The sequence below is a fragment of the Schistocerca americana genome, chromosome 1 (genome assembly GCF_021461395.2).
Source record: "Schistocerca americana isolate TAMUIC-IGC-003095 chromosome 1, iqSchAmer2.1, whole genome shotgun sequence".
Lineage (NCBI taxonomy): Eukaryota > Metazoa > Arthropoda > Insecta > Orthoptera > Acrididae > Schistocerca > Schistocerca americana.
Window position 1 is genome coordinate 770,888,767 of NC_060119.1, and position 22,627 is coordinate 770,911,393.

General features: G+C 40.8%; 1 protein-coding gene across 1 annotated transcript in view; it reads right to left on the reverse strand.

Moving 5' to 3' along the window:
• LOC124545496 (methyl farnesoate epoxidase-like) overlaps positions 1-22,627 on the reverse strand; it is a 161,808-nt gene that overhangs the window by 119,383 nt on the left and 19,798 nt on the right. The window contains exon 2 of the mRNA XM_047124442.1: positions 383-634. Within this exon, the coding sequence (XP_046980398.1) occupies positions 383-634 (252 nt within the window). The remainder of the gene's footprint in view (positions 1-382; positions 635-22,627) is intronic.

Genomic DNA, 22,627 nt, shown 5'->3' on the forward strand with positions numbered 1-22,627 from the left:
TTTACTTTACAGAACCTGCATTAACATTATTTCTTCATAAATCATGAGCAATATTGGCCATCTGATCAAAAACTTTTTCCCAAAATTAAAAATTGAAGTTTTCCTATAGTGGGTCAACATTAGTCCGTTTAGGAAAAAAAGTATTTTTTCCCATACAAGAATGATTAGTTATGCACTCTGTGTCAAAATGTACATACAAAATCACCACTTTTTTCACAAAATGTTTTTGCACTTTAGGAACAAAAATGGAGGACAAATCTTGAAAAACTAGAAAAAGTGGGCCCAAGCTTGCTCAGTTTACATAATCTCAGAGTAATTGTTGTAATAAATAATTAAACTCTATAAACTGAATATCTGGCAAGTGATGTAAACATTTTCTTACCTAATCGTTTGTTAAATGTTCTTGTCTGGAAGAAGAAACCATCAGGACGACCATCAAAAGCATCTGTAGAGAGAACAGTAGAAGCTGCTTCCTTCCCACAGATAACTGCAATGAGATTATTTCCAAGTCTAAGACCAATGATTGGTCCATAAGAGAGTGCCAAATCATCCCATACAAGGTGAAGATAACCCAGGCGGTGTCTTAATTTCTGAAGCTGCAAATAATTTCCAACGAGTGGCAACCATTTTGGCCCTATAAAGTGTACAAAATGGACTCCATAAACGTAAGAATACTAGAACAAAAGTCACAGAAAGTTATGAACTAGATTCAGAATATAGAAAGTTCTATACTTCTTGACTGCAAGATCAAGAGTAGTTAACAGCAGCCATTTCGTATACAAATGTATACTTAATAGCGCAAAAATTGGCCATTGGCCTGTGCATCCAGAGTTAAATATCTGTGCATTACTGACATGAATAACATACAAGTCAGTTTTTCTATTTACACTGGAAACACATGGAATAAGAAACATTGCTTCAAAATTTCTATAGTTTATTTCTGTTAATGCTCACAAAATTATTTAGTGGCTATAACAGTTTCAACTGTAGTGTCATGATCAGTAGCCCTAAAAAAATAAGAAACATTGTACAAAACATATAGATTAATATTACATTTACAAATAAAAAAATATCTAACTACACTGTATAATTTAAAAATGATACCATAAATGCTGCGCATTCTGTGGCTGCATCAAAACATGCTGGGAGTCAACATTTCATTGAGGCTCCTAACACAGGATGGGATGGAGCTAGTGAGAGTTAATCCTTATATAGCCAGAACTGGCTGTAAAGCTATTACAATTAATTCTTCAGTCATGCTCACAAGAGAAAGTGTTCTTTATTTTTACAAGCATTACTCTACATCCTCTAATGTGATTGGCTCCCATGTAAAATGCCTGATAGTTCAAATGCAGGCTCTAGTCATTTTTTATGCTGTAAAATGAACATGATTGGCAGTCTGAACATTTTGAGGAAGTAATGAATCTTCCTTCTGTTCCAAAACGTTACCTTCCATTCTCCGTTTAGGTCCTACGAACCACTATGTCTCCTCAAACTAGTTACACCCACAATGCAGTAGCCACCAGAAAGATCACGGGAGGTGCACATCGACACGGCGTGTCACAGACGGTAGTTGCCGCAAGTAGAGTCCCGTCCACCAGAGGGCACGCAAGAATTCGGACGCGACCTCTGCCGGCATAAGAACAACAACAACTCCGGCAGCACGGGCCATGCCCAGTCAGTCAACATTGGGCATGCCTAGGACACAGTCCCGGTCTACGCTAAGTGAAGTGCAACGTAAACGTGAACAGTGTTACTACACAATTGGTGATGAGTAGCGTGGTTCTTTCGCGTGTTGTGTCGTTGTTCTGGTTTCGCAGCTTCTCCACGGCATGGAGGATTTAGTGCGGGTTTTGGTTGAGCAGCTGACGGAGCTCATGGCCACCATGAAACAAGTGCTTCCGGCGTTGCTCTCCATGCCGTCTGTTCCAGCGCCGTTCCCTCCTCCCTTTCCCCTGAATGATGAGACGGCGGAGGATTGGGATGCATATGAACATCGCCTTTGGCAGCATTTCCAGGCGTTTCATGTTGCCGATGCAGAGGTATGTCGTGCTCTCTTCTTGTATTGGATATGTCCCTCGCTGTATCAAGTTTTGCGGCAGCTAGCGCCATTGCAGGAACCCTCGTCCTTGTCTTTTGACACATTGTGTTCATTGCTGTCTTCATATTATCGCCACCACACGCATGTTGTGGCGGCTAAGGTCGAGTTCTAACAATGCAAGAAACAGCCCCATCAGTCTTACCGGGCGTGGGCCACTACCCTGCACGGTCTTAGTCGCAAGTGTCATTTTGTCACGGAGCAGTCGCGAGAGTCGTATGCCCACTTTATGGTATGCGACATCATTGTTCGTTCGGCCCCTGATAGGGAGGTCCAGCAACGGGCCCTGCAGTTAGAAGACCCTTCCCTCGAGGAAGTTCTGTCCATTGCTCAATCGTATGAAGTCTCTCACGCCGCAGGTCAACAGCTGGAAGCGTGGTGCGACGTCGCGGCGGTTCAGGGCGGCGCGGCCGCGTCCACTGTGTCCGGGGTGGACGACGTGCGGGCGGTACAATCCGGCCGTTACGGCCGCTCCCGCACGGCGCGTAAACAGAATTCCGGCTGCCGGCCGCTGCTGCCGTCCTGTGCGTCGTGCTATATACATCATGATCAGTCAGAGTGCCCCCAGCGTTTGGCCGTTTGTCGCAAATGTAATAAAAAAGGTCACATAGCTAAAGTTTGCCGCTCAGCCGCAAAAGAATTGAAGGAAGCAGGTACAGAGGACATGGACGTTGACATTCAGGAAGTTTCATCGGGCCAGGCTCCCGACGCATCGGCACGCAAACTCTTTATCGAGGTGTCCGTTTGGTCGCGCCGGTTACAACTGTAAGTAGATACGGGCGCGGCAGTTTCGTTGTTGAATGCACAAACTTATTCAGACCTTGGATCGCCCCCGTTGGCGCCAGTTTACCGGCGTCTACGCGGTTATGGTAAACAGTTCATTCCCCTACTGGGTCAATTCACTACCGACGTGACTTACAAATCAGTCACTCGGCCTATTACTTTTATTGTTGTCAGTGACGCGAGCTCTGCTAACCTTTTTGGCCTGGATGCCTTTCAAGCTTTCGGTTTTTCTATCGCTGACACCATACAGTTGGTCTCCGAAGACGTTCGCTATCAGTCATTGGAATCTTTGATCTCAGACTTTCCAGATATTTTTGAGGAGGGCCTGGGGCGTGTTTCAGATTTTGAAGCTCACTTAACGTTGAAGGCGTCGGCTCGCCCGCGTTTTCTACGTGCGAGGCAGATTCCCTTGGCTCTCCGCCCTCAGGTAAAGGAAGAGCTAGACCGGCTGACAGCCCTAGGAGTCGTTCTTCCCATTTCTTCTAGTGAGTGGGCTTCGCCCCTCGTTATTGTAAGGAAGCCCTCGGGAAAATTACGTCTTTGTGGCGATTTCAAGGGTACCATTAATTCCCAATTGGTGGTGGACACCTATCCTTTGCCTCGTGCTGATCAATTGTTCTCCGCTGTGGTGGGAGGCCAATATTTTTCGAAAATCGATCTTTCGGAGGCTTATCATCAGATACCACTTGATGAGGACTCCAAATGGCTGGCGGTCGTCAACACCCCATTTGGGCTTTACCATTACCAGTGGTTGGCCTTCGGAATCTCCAGTGCCCCAGCGATATTCCAGCGTTATCTTGAGCACGTCATGTCGCCAATCCCTCATTGTATTAATTACCTGGATGACATAATTGTCACAGGCCGCAGCACGAAGGAACACTTGCACAACCTTCGCACCCTCTTTCTCAAATTCAGGTCTGTGGGCTTGCGTTGCAACCTGTATAAGTCAAACTTCTTCCAACCGTCCATTGAGTATGTGGGCTACACCATCTCTCGGCACGGCATCCAGCCACTAGGAAGTTTGGTCCAAGGTATTGTCGACCTTCCTCGGCCCGCTTCGCTGAAAGAGTTACAAGCTCTTTTAGGCAAGATAGCCTATTACCACCAGTTCATTCCCAGGGCTTCCACCATAGCCATCCCCCTGTACTGCCTTCTGCACAAGGGTGCTCCTTTTGATTGGTCGCCTACATGCGAGCGAGCGTTCACCTTGTTGAAGGGCCTCCTCATGTCAGCGCCTTATTTGGCTACTTTAGATCCCCATAAGCCGTTGGTCCTGGCTACAGATGCTTCACAGTATGGGGTGGTGGCGGTCCTGGCCCATTGCAACACAGATGGTTCCAAGCAACCACTGGCGTTTGTGTCTAAAACTCTTAGTCCCGCGCAGGCCCATTACTCCCAGGTGGAAAAAGAGGCTTTGGCCATTGTCTACGCTGTTACCAAGTTTCACCCTTTCTTGTATGGCACGAAGTTTCAGTTAATCACTGACCATAAGCCGTTAATATCGTTATTTGGCCCCGCCTCTCATATTCCGGATAGGGCGGCCCACAGACTACAGTGCTGGGCCTTCTTCCTCTCTAAGTACCATTATGACATTCATTTTCGCCCTACCGGACAGCATGCCAACACCGACGCTCTTTCCCGTCTTCCGGTGGACCCAGATCCTACGTTCGATTGAGAGGAGATTATGTGTTTTCATTTGGATGTGGCATCCCACCAAGCGGTTGATGGCTTCCCGATCACTAGTTCTCGAGTCGCCCGGGAAACAGCAGCTGACCCGGTTCTCCGGCAAGTAGTTCGCCTCATTCAGCAGGGGTGGTCATCCCGCACTCCGGGCCGGGCCTCGGACCCTCTTCGTAATTATTTTATTCTATGAGACCACCTCTCGGTCTTGGAAGGAGTTCTCTTTCTGGCTACCGATGATACAGCTCCTCGCATGGTTGTTCCTGCAAGTTTACGAAGGGAGGTCCTCACGTTATTACATGCGGGGCACTGGGGTGTTTCCCATACTAAAACCTTGGCTCACAGACATGTGTACTGGCCCGGTATTGACAGAGAAATTGAACACTTGGTGGCTGCCTGTTCCCAGTGTGTGAGCCAACAGGCATCTCCCAGGGCAGCGTTCTCTTCATGGCCGCCGGCAACCCAAGCATGGGAACGTGTTCACATCGATTTTGCGGGCCCGTTTCTCAATGGCTTTTGGGTCATTGTCATTGATGCTTATTCCCGATTCCCATATGTGGTTTGCTGCTCCTCAACCACTTCAGAAGTTGCAATCCAGGCACTAGCAAAAATCTTTTCTGTGGAAGGTCAGCCAATCACCCTGGTCTCAGACAATGGACCGCAGTTTATTTTGCAGACCTTCCAGGATTTTTGTAGACGCTTCGGTATTCGGCATGTTTGCTCTCCCCCTTCCATCCACAATCGAATGGGGAAGCCAAGTGCATGGTGCACACATTTAAGACACAGATGAAAAAGTATGTGCACGAATTTCCTGCGGAGGAAGCATTGACGTTTTTCCTGACGGCATACCGGACCACACCAATGGGAGAACGCAGCCCTGCAGAGCTCCTCCATGGGCGTCAACCTAGGACTCTCCCCACTGTGACTCTGCTGCACTGCGCTGGTTCTCAGCCTTGGCAGCCTCCAGTAGCTCCAGCACCGGCATCGCCATCGTTCGAGATGCCCCAGCGAGAGCCGGCCCCCCTTGCAGGCCCGGTTTCTCAGGAGGCTGGTTCACCTGTGGTCATCCCTTCCCCATCGTCCCCGCCACTGGGTCTTGCCCCTCCTGAGGTGGAACAGGATCTGGAATTCGACAGCTTGTCGCCCGTTCTGTCCCGGGCTCTGGTTGTGGGACGACGGGGGCCTCTTCATGTGGGTCACTTCCAGCCGTATTCGAAGGTTCCGGCTCAAGGGTTGGCAGATCCCCTCAACTCCGGCCTTCCAATGGATGTGGAGGTCATCGCTCCTGCCCGATGCTCCACCTTCTGACGCAGTGGATCACAGTGGCTTCACCCCCCAAAAGAGGTGGAGTGCAGTAGCCACCAGAAAGATCGCGGGAGGCGCACATCGGCACGGCGCATCACGGAGGGTAGTTGCCGCAAGTAGAGTCCTGTCCACCAGAGGTCACGCGAGAATTTGGACGTGACCTCTGCCGGCATAACAACAATAACAACTCTGGCAGCACGGGCCGTGCCCAGTCAGTTAACATCGGGCATGCCTAGGACACAGTCCCGGTCTACGCTAAGTGAAGTGCGACGTAAACGTGAACAGTGTTACTACACACATCAACATCCAAACTGTGCAAACTCCTGAGAAGTGTGGCAGAGGATACTTCATGCTGTATCAATTATTATGTTTTCCTCCCATTCCATGCATGTGTGGAGTGCAAGAGGAATGACTGCTTTTAAGCCACTGTATGCATTGTGAAACACTCTAATGTAGTTTTTGTCATCCCTGTGGAAGTTATACATAGTTGATTGTAGTATAGTTCTAAGTTGGTCACTTAATACTGGTTCTTTAAATTTCGTAGTGAAGGTTTTGTCAGACACTTGATATCTGTTGTTAAGAGCTGAGAGTTGGCCAGTTCAGCTGAATCAGCATTTCCATGATGCTCTCCCATGGGATAGAAAAACCTGTCACAATTTGTACTGTCCTTTTTTGTATACATTAAATATCCCCTGTTGGTCTTATTTGATTATAAACTTGGGTAATATTCTACGTTGAATCACCTTAGTGTCGTGTAGGCGGTCTAGTTCATAGACTGCATTTTGTCAGTACCCTACCAATGAAACTAAGTCACATTCCTGCTTTACCTATAGTTGAGCCTATGTACAAATTAATTTGCAATGTGAATGTAAAATGTCTCATTCCACATCATTATGATCTATCAAGCAAAGTTATCCTTGGAACATGTAACTAACAAACAATGTGATCAAAATGCTTCATAGGGTAAATATAGCAAAGAATGCACAGTCTCAAAGAGAGTGCAGCTAGTATTGCTGACAGCTGATTAAACTGATCAGCTTGCCACTTATGTAGTAGTGTCCGGAGTGGTATCAGAAACTCCTCATAGAAGTTGCGTGAAGAAACCCTGTATTTCTGAAGTGAAACCGGTGAGAACCACTTTTCAGCTTTCTTAATGTAATTCTGTTTCTGTGTTGCAAAAGGTATTCACAGAAAACATGAGCAATAGCCCTCAGCTCTAGATTGCATTTTGAGAGGTTGGCTTTCAGTCTACTATAATGCATCCACATATTTTGCAAATGTGCCATGTGCTACCATCTCTTGACTTTGGGTAGAATCATTTTTAATGTATGAAAGAGTATGCAATACAATTACATCCACAAAGAGTGAGTGCTTACTCTTTAGGGCGCAACTGCAAATTTATGCCATTTTTCATATGTTGTGGAGTCTGAAGGATAGGTTTTGTTTCAGACTGACTTTAAATTAAGTACAAAAATTGGACAGGAAGTTCATCTTTACTGAAGAGCTGCTCAATGAGGCCAGAAAATGAATCAAAATGGGGTAAGCAGATGAAAGATTGCCGCCGCTCTTGGTACATAGGAATTTACTTTAAGCAAAAGACTGGTAGCAATGACTAGGGAACATAGTTTATGGTATTCCCTTATTAAACATCCAATATACAAATGCATAGGCTATGTTCAAAATATTCTGATTACAGATAGTGTTTTCTTTTAGGGAACTGGACCATCACCACTGGGATGTTTTTAAAAAAATTTCTCAGATGAATTGGAAAAAGAATTAGCAACCCATGTCAGGGATCTTTATGCTCTGTTCTATGGTCTCAGCAGGCTGCAGTTCATGCAATTAGCGTTTGAGCACACAGAGGCTAACAAGGTGGATCCCCACTTCAGTAAGGATGCAAAGGCAGCTGGACAGCACTGGATTCAAGATTTCTGCAAAATCCACCGCCTTACACTTCAGACTCCAGAGAAATAAAATGTAGGGAGGAGTACTGGTTTCAGTAAACCTCAAACTGAGATATTTTTAAAAAATTTGAAGCAGGGAGCGGAAGAGGAAAAGTTTCTTGCTCATCACATCTGTAACATGGATTTGACAGGAATACTTTCTGCTCTAACGAGATCCAAAACATCATAACTCCAAAAGGAAAACATTTGGTTGTGAAGGTTGTGTCAGCAAAATTGGTATTGCATTTCTTTGTGAAATTTGCTAAATGTATACTCTTTGGGCATGTTTGCGTGCTCTTAAGCGCAGCTGAACGAAAGTGTGTGCATTTCTCATTTTTTGTATTTTTAAAAGCTCAATAAAAGTATTACTACTCTACTGCTGTTGTCTTTTGAACATGTATATATTATGTTAATAAATATAAACTTAAAATGTTTTTGTTTCCTATTGATAATAACTCAGATATTTAAACTTATAATTCTCCTATCCCTGTTAATTTTTTCACTGAGGTATTCAAATGAGTTGACTGATTTCATTTGTGACTCTTGGATATTGTAGTCATATGATACTACATTTTTTGTATTCTGAAGTGCACAATTTCATATTTTTGTTCATTGAAAGCAAGCTGCTAATATTTGCACCACTCTGAAGTCTTGTCAAGATCTGACTGAATATTTGTGCAGATGGTACTTCATTAAAGAATTCATTGTTATTAATATTGATTGCCAGATCGATAATATACAACGTGAATAGCAACAATTGTAATATACTTCCCTGCATCAGCTAATGTCTCTCCATCCAAGATAACATGCTATATCCTTGTTATACTTAGTGACATGGTCCACACCCAAGAGAATCATCTCATTTTTGGGTCTATGGAAAAAAATTGAATCTAATCTGATACAGTTTTGTTTGATACACTATATGATAGTACATTTGTTAATACGTTTTGGTTGTGTGGCACCAAGTCAATTATTTTTTGGAAATCAAGAAATACTACATCAACGTGACTGCCTTGATCATGGATATCAGAAAGTCATGTGAGAAAATTGTGAACTGAATTTTATATTGAACTTGGGACCTTTGCCTTTTGTGGGCAAGTGCTCTACCAATGAAGCTATCTGAGCATGAGTCATGACCCATCCTCACAGCTCTACTTCTGCCAGTACCTTGTCTCCTACCTTCCAAATTTCACAAAAGCTATCCTGTGAAACTTGCAGAACTAGCACTCCTGGAAGAAAGTATTCTGCAGAGACATGGCTTTGCCACAGCCTGGGGGATGTTTCCAGAATGAGATTTTCACTCTGCAGTGGAGTGTGCACTGATATGAAACTTCCTGGCAGATTAAAACTGTGTGCCAGACCGAGACTCAAACTCGGGACCTTTGCCTTTTGTGGGCAAATGTTCTACCAACAGAGGTAGAACACTAGCCCTTGAAAGGCAAAGGTCCTTAGTTCAAGTCTAGGTCCAGCACACAGTTTTAATCTGCCAGGGAGTTTCATATCAGCGCACGCTCTGTTGCAGAGTGAAAATCTCATTCTGCATTTTGTACTGCCGATTTTTTCAGAATTCGAGATGTTCACATAGAGGACATCATTCTGTCTGAGATACTTCATTATGTTTTAGTTCAGAATATGTTCTAAGATTCTACAATGGATGGACATCAATTAACAGGATGGCAATTTTGTGGATCACTTCTGTTACCCATCTTGTGGATGAATGTGTTCTTTGCTTTCTTCCAGCTACAGGTCACAGTTTTTTCCAAAGAATCAACAATAAGGGGTGATTATAATTAAAGTCCCAGTTTCAAAACCCTGTAAAAAAAGAACTGCTGCTCATAATGAGATCAAACTTGAATGAAATATTATCGAAGAAGACGGAAATGTTATGGGGGGGGGGGGGGGGGGGAATTTCCATAAGTGGCACTGTAAGTGCTTCAGAGTCTGCAATAATGGAATTTGACACAAGGACATAAATAGAATTTGACATGAAATTATTCATAGGAAATGACATTGTAAAACAGGAAAACTGGATAAAATTCTTGGGAATCACAATCCAGGTCAACCTCAAATGGAACATGCATATAGATTTCATAGCCTCAAAGCTGTTGAAGAATGTATTTGCCATAAACATGATTAGCAAATATTGTAAGGATATGTGTGTACTAAAAACTGATTATCACACTCTATTCTCATCAAATTTAAACTATGCTGTAGAAATTTGGGGTGCAACAACTCAAACCACCCCAAGCACATTATAAAAACTACAAGAATAAGTTATCAGAATTATTTGTGGTGCCACACCTAGGGAAACATGTCAGAACCTGTTCTCAAAATTAGGTATGCATACCACTACAGGTGTATAAATATTGAAAGTTATATTGATTGTGAAAACAGTAAATCCAAATTCCAGCTGTGAGGTGCACCAGTATGATACAAGACAAAAATTCAGATACCAGTATCTGAATTTTTGTCTTGTATCATACTGGTGCAGCTCACAGAACAGCTTTATGTGAAAAAACAAATGCATTTCTGCTGGGATGAAGCTAGCCAATGCCCTACTGAAAAGTTTCACAGCCCTTCTTACTAACAAAGGCAGCTAAAAAGAATTATAATTAAAACCCTTTTTATTCTCTAGATGAGTACTTTATCTTGTGTGTCAAGCTCATAGTTTTAAATAACTCACAACTGATCTAATGTTTTGATAATAACAAAATGCAGCAAAATGTAAAATTTATTAACACAAACAAATCTTTAGTTTGAAACTTATTGACATATTCAGAAGAATAATTGGTATGATGTCCTGAAACTGTATTATTTCTGAGGATTGTATTTGATTAATTGATGTTGAATAAATACTATTATTATTATTATTATTATTATCATTAATATTATGTTCAGTATTCTATCGACTATTTTCTGCCACAAGTTGAAATCAAGAAACAGCACATCCCACAACAGACTGGAGTATCTTGTGGGTCATTTTCTGAATGTGCTGCACACTCAGAGCCTTCAGTTCAGCTTTTGTTATTTTTTCCCATAGTGTTTCCCCCTTCTCTGATTTAATCAGAGTACTGAACACACCATCTCTCAGATAACCACCCAGGCAGAAGTGAATACAGATTAAAATTAGGTGATGTGGATGGTGAGGCATAGGGAAATGGTGGCTGACAATTCAAGTATTTACAAAATGTCTCAACAGCTGTTTCACTGGCTGTAAAATGTGCAGAAGAGCCCCATCGTGCATGAAACTGATCCTGCCCATACGTCCATGCTGTTGAAGGGCTGGAATGACATTGATGCACAAAAGACTCTTGTAGCATTTACCAGTGAAGAAATGATGACACAGATATCAGGATCCCCAGGACCCATCTTTGGGGGAAAATATGGCCCTAGGATAAATGATGCCTTCACACTGTTACCCTCGCAGAATGAAGTGATACCAGTTGAAATCCAAGTGGATTTTCCATTGACCATGTTTTGCAATTCTGTGTGCTGAATTGTCCTTGGAATTAGAAATGGGATTTATCTGTCCACAGAATGTTTCATGGCCATTCATTGTTCACTTCCACATGAGTAAGAAATTCTGTATCAAATGTCTGTGTTACTGGCAGGTCAGCATGAATCAATTCCTAAACATTGGTCATTTTGTATGGGTAGTAATGCAATATGTTTCATAGAATTCTATGCACTGTACTCACAGGCATATTCAATGTTCAGGCAATTCCGCATACACTGCATGTTTGCACACCACCACTCAACCCCTCCTGCAATGCTGTGACCACATCTTCTACTGACAACAGATTGATTGTTTTCCTTCCTCTGTCACACTGCACTTCAAAACAAACCTTCTTTTCAAAATTCGTATTCATTTTCTCCAGACCCTTGGCAGACATTGGACCTGTGTCGGTTTTCATACCCTTGAATGTCCAGAACTTCTGCAGAGCTACTGGCACACAGTCACCATTCTTGTAAAAGAGCTTTAGCAGCAGTGTGTGATCCTGCATTGAGACAGTCACACCAAGCATCTCAGAAGCAAACTGACTAACAACTATGTAACCCACATCTTTTATTTTGCTAAGAGTACCATCTAGTAGTAAAATTTTCGTTATTTTTTCCCATAGTGTTTCCCCCTTCTCTGATAATATTCTACTTAAATTTAATGTCATTCTGAGGAGATGTTCATTTTTTACATCATTTCAAAACTAGAACTTTAACTGTAATCACACCATACATTGTAGTTAAAAGAGGGAAACTCAGCCACAAATTCCGTGTATAATCTGGTAGAGATAAAATCAGGTCCTGGGTTCTTGATCAATTTTGGGAATTTTATCTGCTCCACAATGCCACTTATACTACTACTTGTCTCACTCATCTCTGCAGTGGCATGAGAATCCAATTAAGGCAATATTCCTGGATCCTCCTTTGAAAAGAAAAACTTGCAATTCATATGTCATTCATTTGTGCCTGGACACTAACTTTGGTGCCAGTGATAGCCTTGTCATATGATCAAGCTTTCAATAAGATTCTGGTATGGTAGTTGTTGAAGGCTTCACCCATCATCCCATTGACAGCTGCATATTTCATTCAGGATCTCTGTACCTATAGCCCTGTTCTTTTAGTTACACTGGCTTCTTTTGCAGTTCCTTTACAGAAACTGTGTATCGTGGACAGTCATTCTCATCAAAAACTGTTTGGGGATTGAGGATAGAAAACTTTTCCTACAGCTGAAGTTTTAAAAGTTAGGATTAGACTTATTTTCTACTAAATTAGCTGTTCTTCTAAACTTCAGCCACAGTTCCTCTACATGACCTTGCCCAGAGCTAAAAATTCAAGAGTCTTCCCTGACACATAGTGTGACTACCTTGCTATCGAGTTTGCTGAACATTCAATTTGAAATTGTTTTAGTTGCCCTTTGTACTATTGTCATCCTCAAAAATGTCAGGTTTATTTGATGCCATTCAATCTAATAAATTTACATCACAAACGAGCTTCCAAACCATATGTTCTAAGTAGTTTTCAGAGAAGAAGTCTCATAATATTTTGCATGACATCTTGTCACCTCTATCACTTATCCTATTAACTTTTCTTTTTGTTACACACTTAAATTTACTACAGGAATTTCTCTATGATCAGTTTTGAGATTCTCAAGTTTCTATACTTAGTATGATGTGAACTCCACTGCTCTTTAGTCTTTAGTACTGCTTCAAAACCCATCAATTTGTTGCAAATGCCACAGCATTTGTCCTTATGATTTTAATTGTCTTATCTCTGAGAGAACTTTTTTTTTTTTTTTTGAGGTCTCCAATAGCTATCATTATCCGGATTGGATGGAGAGTCACCCAAGCTAAAAAAACCTAGTGTGCATTCCACACACAAGCAATCAGCTGGGAAGAAGTCTCTCATGTGTAGTATGTTCTGACCCATTTAGGGTACCCTATAGTTCTCAACCATATTTCACAGCCTAATCTTGTCACAGAACCCTCAAAAGTTTTGGTTCAAGCCTTCTACTCAGCACAGCGTTGGAGGGCCAAAATCAGTTCTAGGGATGACACTACTGATTGTTAGCTTCATTTGAAACTCCATGAGCTAGGCTGATCTTCTTCACCTTCTTAGCTATTCACTGAAATGAACCAAGTATGACCTCAAAACCTAGGTGACAGTCATTGTTTATTCCAATACAGACTACAATTTGCAACTGGTTACATCTTGTTCCCCCAGTAGCTGCCAGAACAGCCTCTTCAGCATAATGAATGTGGTCCAAGACATATACAACAAGTGCAGGAGGTGCTCCTTCCATTATTTTGCTGCCATTTCCTAAGGGGTATCATTATCCATCATACATTCAGACTTTTAAGTATTAAGGGACTCTAGCATTTCCCACTCGCTATACAGAACACAGCAAGTTTTCCAAATGGTGAAGTTTGTTTCACTGGCACATTTGCAGTTTTGGTAGGAGACAGCATCTCAGTTGTTTTGGTTAGAGCCCTGAGTAATCACTTATCCCTCCCGCTCCTGTACATGGTTCCAAGACATATCATTGACAAGTGGACAAACGATAATAGATCCTGTGCTACCTGTGTAGGAGACAGTATCCATAGAACAATGTAATACTTGAAATATCTTTGGTATATCTGGTATGTCGCTCTCTTTAGGTGACCCAACACACACATTTACAGCAGCTTCCAGTCCCTTTGCAGCACTCAGAGCAACTTCCATCTGAAACTGCTACTAACTCATCTTGTGCTCAAGAATACCATTCATCAATCATCTTGGATGCTTCTGGTGTGATTGAGATTGGACTACTGATAAGTGCATATGTATCATCAGCATGAATTACAGATTTTAGTAGTGTTTTATGTTCTCTGATAGGCGAGTTGTGTCAATGAAGAACAGGAGTAGACCTAGTACTGTCAAGAACAGGAATAGTCCCACAATTGAATCCTGTGAGATACCTTGTTGTATAACAAAACAATTAATGGCCATTCAGCCAGATTTTAGTGTCCAACTCAGTTTTCAAATGTTCCTTTGCAAAGCAAAACCCAGGAGAACTGCCACAGTTTAATTCTCATACCACTGAAGAGATGAATGAAATAAGTATTAGTGTCAGTGGTGTTGAGAAACAGTGGTAATTGTTAAAACTGAACAAAGCTCCAGGTCCTTATGGAATCCCTGTCAGATTCCATACTGAATTTGCTGCTGAGTTAGCCCCTCTTCTAACTGCAATCTGTCGTAGATTACTTGAATAAAAATTAGTGCCCAGTTCTTGGGAAAAATCATAGGTCACACCCATCTACAAGAAGGGTAGTAGAAGCGATCCACAAAACTACCATCCAATATCCTTGGCATCAACTAGTAGTAGAATCTTAGAACATATTCTGAGGTCAAACATAATGAGGCATCTTGAACATAATGACCTCCTCAATGCCAGCCAGCATTAATTCCAAAAACATCGATCATGTGAAACCCAACTTGCACTTTTCCCACATGACATACTGAAAGCTATAGATGAAGGCAATCAGATAGATGCGGTAGTTCTTGATTTGCAAGAAACATTTGACTGAGTACCACATCTATGCTTATTGTCAAAGGTTCAATCGTAAGGGGTGTCAAGCAAAATTTTGGTAGAAAAGACATAGCATGTTATCTTGGATGGAGAGTCACCATCAGATGTAGAAGTAACTTTGGGTGTACCCCAGAGAAGTGTGTTGGGACCCTTGCTGTTCATATCGTATATTAATGACCTTGGAGACAATATTAATAGTAACATCAGGCTTTCTGCAGACAGTTGTCTATAATGAAGTAGTATTTGAAAGAAGTGCATAAACATTCAGTCAGATCTTGATAAGGTTTCAAAGTGGTGCCAAGATTGGTAACTTGCTTTAAATGTTCAGAAATGTAAAATTGTGCACTTCACAAAAAGAAAAAATATCGTAGTCTACTAGTATAATATCAATGAGTCACTGTTGAAGTCAGCCAACTCAAACAAATACTTGTAAAGGTATGAAATGGAGTGATGACATAGTCTTAGTCGTGGGTAAAGCAGGTAGTAGACTTCAGTTTATTGGTAAAATACTGGAGAAGTGCAGTCAGTCTGTAAAGAAGGCTGCTTACAAATCACTCGTGAGACTGGTTCTAGAATATTGTTCAAGTGTGTAGGACATGTACCTAATAGGAATAACAGGGGATATTGAAAGTATGCAGAGAAGGGCAGCACAAATGGTTACAGGTGTATTTAATCCATTGGAGAATGCCACAGAGATACTGAAGGAACTGAACTGGAGGACTCTTGAAGATAGACGAAAACTATCGCAAGAAAATCTATTAACAAAGTTTGAAGAACTGACTTTACATGGTAGGAATATACTACACTACCCTGTGTATTGCTCACATAGGGATCACGAGGGTAAGATAGAATAAGAAAGTAGAATAATTACTGCATGCACAGAGGCATTCAAACAATTATTCTTACCACACCCTGTATGTGAATGGAGCAGGAAGAAACCTTAATAAATGGTACAATGAGATGTACCCTCTGCCATGCACCTCATGGTGATTTGCAAAGTGTGGATGTAGATTTAGATTTAGAACATTATTTCAGCAAATGAGCATGTTGCCATCATCCGCTGCACCAATGGACTGACTGCCTTGGTGCTAGCATGCAGCACATGTCTTTCCCTATGATCACTCTGACTCTCTGCTCTGTCCTCAGTTTCCACTCCAGGACATATGCTCAAGACATGTCCACTGGTACTCTATGTGCCCCCAAAATCAGTGAAGTTGTAACCGCAGGTTACTTCCTCCTTCTTAATAAAATAAAGTGCAGGTTCCCATGGATTACTAAAGTTGCAGCCACAGTCACAATCAATCAGCCAGTCCCCTACTTGAGTCTCTGTGGATTCTTTAATGACTAAGTCTCGGCATTTTGACATATTTGCCATAACCTTAGTGTGGCCATAATCCGTTCCATTCCATAGACAGTGCTCTGCATTGGAAAAGTTGTTAGGCAGTAGTACTTGGGTCAATTGCTGATTTTCATGGAAGTGATCATTAACAGTTCCCACCATCTGGCAAAGTATGACATGTCACATTACCAGATGATCTGATAGACACTGCCAAGTGATGTACATGTAAATTTAAAAGCTGTATGGCATTATTGGCAAGGAAATCCCATAGGATGGATTCACCTAACAGAAAAGATGTTCTTCCTGCGTGCATATGGCCACTTTTCTTCTGTATAAGTGAAAGGGTGTTGGATGTGTATTTGTGGAGTGTAGGTTAGTGTAATGGGTACATGTGTAGTATAATGTTATGTTTGTTTTGTATGATGATGTTGAGAGAACAGAAAGGGTGAAACTCAGTCCTACCACATAACATACTTCTCTTAAACAACACCAAGGAGGCAGCCAGGCTTAATGTCCCCATCTGACAAATGGATCACCATCAACAGTGTCACATGTCCTTATTTCAAGAGTCTCTGTGGAGAGGTTTGAAATTTAATCTAGGACGTTGGCACAAAGGCTGATGATCAGCATCCTAATGCTACCACCTTTCCTCCTCTTTCTGGCCAAAAATTGGCACTGAAAGTTTCATCCACCACCAGGATTCTAAATGACATATCTCTGAGTCGAGAGTCACCTCATAGGCACGTGTTAGTGACCTCAGGTACAAAGGCGAGAGCGCAAGTTTTAGCCTGTAGGCAGAAAACTGTCTTTACATGGCATTTCCTGTCAGTGCATCCTACATTCCCAGAAAATGCACCACTGTAGGAAGTAAATGCAATAGCTACATACAGGGAGATCAAAAAGTCAGTATAAATTTGAAAACTTAATAAACCACAGAATAATGTAGATAGAGAGGTAAAAATTGACTCACATGCTTGGCTTTATTAGAACACGCCGATATGTTACAGAATCACATCATCCCCAGCCTGGCTGATAAACACCTGCTGGAACGTATGATGTTTATGCAGGATGGCACTCCACCCCATATTCCTAGATGCATGAAAGATCTCTTGCGCGCGTCGTTTGGTGATGATCATGTGCTCAGCCTCCACTTTCATTATGCGTGGCCTCCCAGGTCCCCAGACCTCAGTTCGTGCGATTATTGGCTTTGGGGTTACCTTAAGTCGCAAGTGTATCATGATTGACCAACATCTCTAGGGATGCTGAAAGACAACATCCGATGCCAATGCCTCACCATAACTCCGGACATGCTTTACAGTGCTGGCCACAACATTATTCCTCAACTACAGCTATTGTTGAGGAATGATGGTGGACATATTGAGTATTTCCTGTAAAGAATATCATCTTTGCTTTGTCTTACTTTGCTATGCTAATTATTGCTATTGTGATCAGATGAAGCGCCATCTGTCGAAAATTTTTTGAATGTTTGTATTTTTTTTTGTTCTAATAAAACCCCATGTCATTCCAAGCATATGTGTCAATTTGTACCTCTCTATCTACATTATTCCATGATTTATTCAGTTTTCAAATTTATACTGACTTTTTGATCACTCGGAACTTCTCAGCTCCTGTTTTGTTTTTGCTGGTTGTATTGTCAGTGTAGGTTGTAGATATCACTGAAGCTACCACTCTGTGTACCCTTTCTTGTGAGGAACTGTCTCCAGATTTTCTAGTTTTTGGATAATACTGTTTCTGAAAGGGTATGTAGCCCTATGTACCAATGCGTTGCGTGCCTAATCAGTATGTGTCTTCTTGCAGTATACAGTGTGGCTCATTGTACCATATGCTCTTCTTTTTAACAGGTCATCCAGAAAGAAGAGCATTCTAACCACTTTAACTTCTAGGGTAAAGTTGATGTTTGTATGTATGGAACTTAAATATGTAAGTAATTCATTCTCTCTGCTCACAATAAATGCTGCCAAAAAGAAATATGTCAACATTAAGAGATCCTTTAACAAGTTAGAGGTTGGCAAGACCTGTTTCTGGCCAATAAATCTGACAAACTGTCTGCCACAGAGCAGTGACTGTCAGGAGTATATGCGGTGGATTATTATCACACTGATGTTCTGCCATAGATATCAAAATTCTGGTACTGAGTGATTAAAGAAGTGTGGTGTCACAAGGCTTAGGCCTGTCCCAATTCTCATTAAATTGACCAAGACTTATACAAATAATTGTAAGAACAGTTTTTATTATTATGTTCTTTAAGTTTGATTTTGGGTTTTCAGAAATACTGTGGGAAGAAGGTTTATTTATGTTGCAGATAACGTGGAAGATGTTGCCCAACAATCACCACGTATGTTCGGCATAGCGGTAAGTGGGCAAGGAATAAAATGAATGCTGCAAACTACTGCGAGCCATGGAAGAGCCTGGGCCACGAGGGCATCGAGCTTCCTTGGTCATTGTTGGGCGTCAAAGGAAGAGATATTCTGCTTTCTCTTTGTAAACAGATCAATCGAGTCTTGAAAGGTTCATGTAAAATGTATAGGCAGGTGACACATTAGGTGGGACCCGATGCCTATAATACTTCCACAGTTATTAAAAAGTTGTTAAACGGCAAAACCAATAGTTCATCATTTATATAGATAAAAAGTAGTAAAGATATGGGAAAGGAAGAGTTGCGGCGTCAGAACAAAAAGTGATACATCGCTCAGCAATGAAGAATGACGTAAAGAGCGGGCATTACGTGGTGAAAACAAATCAACTGATAAAATAGTAAGTCTGTAATTAAGCATAAAGCTACATAACACTGCAGAAGTCATCAAGATTCAAGTAAGGGACCAATTGGACAAACATTACTTCAATTACAACCTTAGTGAGGTGTTGGTTGGTTTGTGGGATTAAAGGGACCAGACTGCGATGGTCATCGGTCCCAGTGAGGTGTGGAAACCAGCACTTTGTTTTTCGTAAGAACAAGGACACATTCTCAAATTGCAACAATTGATTTTGGGGACAGGCAGAGCACCAAGATATGTCTCAAGCACACAAGACAGAATAGAGGAACAAGTCATAGGAATGGTCATGCTACATTAAAGCGGTGTCACCTGAGGAGGACTGAACTTCATTAATTCCCACAATATCTAACTTCAACCTATCCATTTTTCTTTTTAAATTTTTTAACCTATGTGCCCAATTAAGGGCTCTAACATTACACTATCTGATCCGTAGAGCACCAGTTTTGTTACTCCTGATGACAACATCATCCTGAGTATACCCCACCTGGTGATCTGAATGGGGGATTTAACTCCAGAATATTTTACCTAAGAGGATGTCAGTACCAATTTTAATAAAGTAAAATTTTGTTTCCCAAACATTATTTTCTAATCTACAAACTCAATATCCTTGTTGAGCTTACACAGAATAATTTTTGTTATTTAGCAATGCAAGGACTCTATTTATTAGATGATATATGTCTATCTCTATAGAGAATTCTTTTTGCAAGAGGAACTGAGCTTTTGTTCAATAAGTTCTGAAAAGTGGAACACTATTCTGGTGTAGAATGGTTTCAATAAATTGGAGGCATTTAATGAGCATCTGATACAGTTGCTGCCAAAAATACTCGTTCAATACCTTTTCTTTAATATTGCTTTCTGTCTGACTTCAGTTTAATTATTGTCTTTGGATAAAAATGTCATTTCTGTTCATCTCATTACATTTTTCAGTCAGTTACCTTCTGTACTATACTATAGGTTTCTCTTAGTGTATGTCTCAAGTTTCATTGAGCTATGTTACTTGGTAATAACACATCATGTGAAAATTACTTTTGTCCTTAAGCTTTGGATACCAATTTGTATATAGTGGGAGGAAAGCAGCCACTTTGAAAGACAGCACTGCTCCTCCTCTTACACTACTCAGCTGCTGTTTTTGTTATACTTCATTTATTAAATTTATTGATTTTGAGAACACTTGTTTAGCACCCACTGCTTTGTTCATGCAGACTGCACAGATATTTTTTTTCTGTAATCAAATTTGTATGTTGTTATGTCCATTGCTCATGCATGAATCTACACACTGTGCAAACAGTGTATATAGTGTATGCAAACTAAGCTCAGACAAGGTATTAAAATTTAATAAAAGAATTAGTGACCTTTATATGGCTGCCAGTATTTAGATAATTAAAGTGTCCCAATGGATTTAACTCAATTTCATGTAACAAGTTAAAAAAAGAAAGAGACAAATCAGAGAAGTAGTTCTACAATTATTTATGTCAGTTTCACAACTGGCACTGAATTTTCTCATCTCAAACAGATATTCCTGTAGGCCTACCCATTTAAACATAGTATCTATTTTGTCATCATTAATGATAGTTTGTGTAGTAATTATATCAAGAATAATTTTGTAAACATGTATAAGGCCCACTGAAAAATTAATGTATGAAACATCTGTTTCTTTTTCTATGCAATTCTGATGAAGTCAATTAGTCATGTTGATTGCTAATAGCTTAAAACTTGTTGTAGACAGTTTGCAACACTTTATGAAAGTTTCATACTAATTAAGCCCATAGAAGCTAGGTCGTTTCTGAATGTGCTTCTAACCAAAAAGCAATTCTGGTAGCTGGAGTTGAAGGTTGTCGTTAATCCTGCCTTCTGAGTTCTTTTGGTGATATTTCCATTGAAACTTTCGTCCAGTAACACATATTTCTTTATTTATAACTGAGAAGTCAAATAGCAGTTTTCATAGATTTAGCTTTAAAATACTTTAGTAGTTCTTTAATAATGATTTATTTAATAAAAGACTTCCAGCCACTGTTTCACCTCCTTAGGGGTTTAATTTCTGAAAATTCTGGAACATGTGTCTTTTTGTTTCTAATCAACAAACCAAATACTGATTTCCAGAGTTAGCTTCAAAACTTCCTTAACAACTACATTTTCCAAAAACCCTTTCATCCCCTATTTCATCCCCTTCACAGCACAATCTACACTGCAACACCCTTACAGACTTTTCAGACTATTTCTGACCACCCTGTATGAGATCCCATGCAAGGGTGAGAAATCTTACACTGAAATCTTATACTGGACAGACATGTCACACTGTGAAAGAATGTTGTGTTGAACACCATTCATATACATGCCTGGGCCATCTTGATAAATCAGCAGAGCATTGACTGTACATGGGACATTGTATTTTTGCAAGATAACTGAATTTTTTCTGCAGCATCAATGTTCTAGGACCGTGTTTTTAAAGACACCATATATATCCATATGGTGGACAATCTTATCAACAGGGATGTGGGATTTCAATTAATTGCAAGCACTGCCTGGAATCCAACACTGGCTGCCATTAGATTAAAATAGGAGAAGAAAGGGCCTTCAATTTATGACCAGGTGTATTACAATGCAGAGAGTTAATTTATCTTTCAACCACAGGAGCACACAACAGCACAGTCATTGCGCATTGTGCATGCATGGAATGCTTCTCTTCAGCTCCTTGTAGGGGATACTGTGAGTGCCACTTGCATTCAATTGTGAGCCGCTTCCTGAACATGCGTAATTCCTGTTCCTGACCTGAATTTCAATGATGCTACTTGATTATCACCAGCCTTTCTTGCAGCAATAATGGTACCAACTACCAACACCTGAAGATGTTGAAAAGTTGTTTCAATGAAATATTGTGGGACTTGCAAAGTATTACCTGGCAGCAAACATGAGAAGTGTATTTGCATCAGACCCATTGGGAAAGTCAGAAAAGTCACAGAAGATGTTTGCTGTAAACATTTATATGGGCAGGCTGCTTTCATGACTTATGATTTATAATATTTTATACACAAACAAAACATCATTAATAATCATTGTTGAGTTGATTTACAATCTTCGCAATGGAATATTTATATTTTGTTTGTGCTGCTCTCTATTTTGACTCATATTTGGGAGGAGTAGAGCTTAAACCTTTTTCCAGGCATTCAGATTTAAGTTTTCCATGTTTCTTCTAAATTAATTAAGTAGTGTGAGTGTCATGATGACACCCTCTAAAGGCAATGACCATTTCATTCTTCACACTACTCTAGCACATGCTTGTGCTCCACCTCTGAGTTGTGAGAATATTAAACTCTACTATTTCTTCTTTGCTCTCTGCCACATCAGTTTGAAGAAAAGTCTGGTGTTTTATAGCATATCAGCTTGTGCAGATAAATAAAATTGGGTGTAATCTTCATAAACGTGTTTCCCTCCAAAATGATGATTAAAAACAAACTCAGCAGTGATTGCAGTGTCCTTATTTGTATGAAATGTAACAGATTTACTCGTTTTGATTTCAAAAAAGGTTCAAAATGTCTATCTCTATCTCTATAGCTAGCTGGCAGTGATCGACGTCTTTCCCAGGTTTGGTCAACCATCTCATCTCTTACTGCAGGACACAGT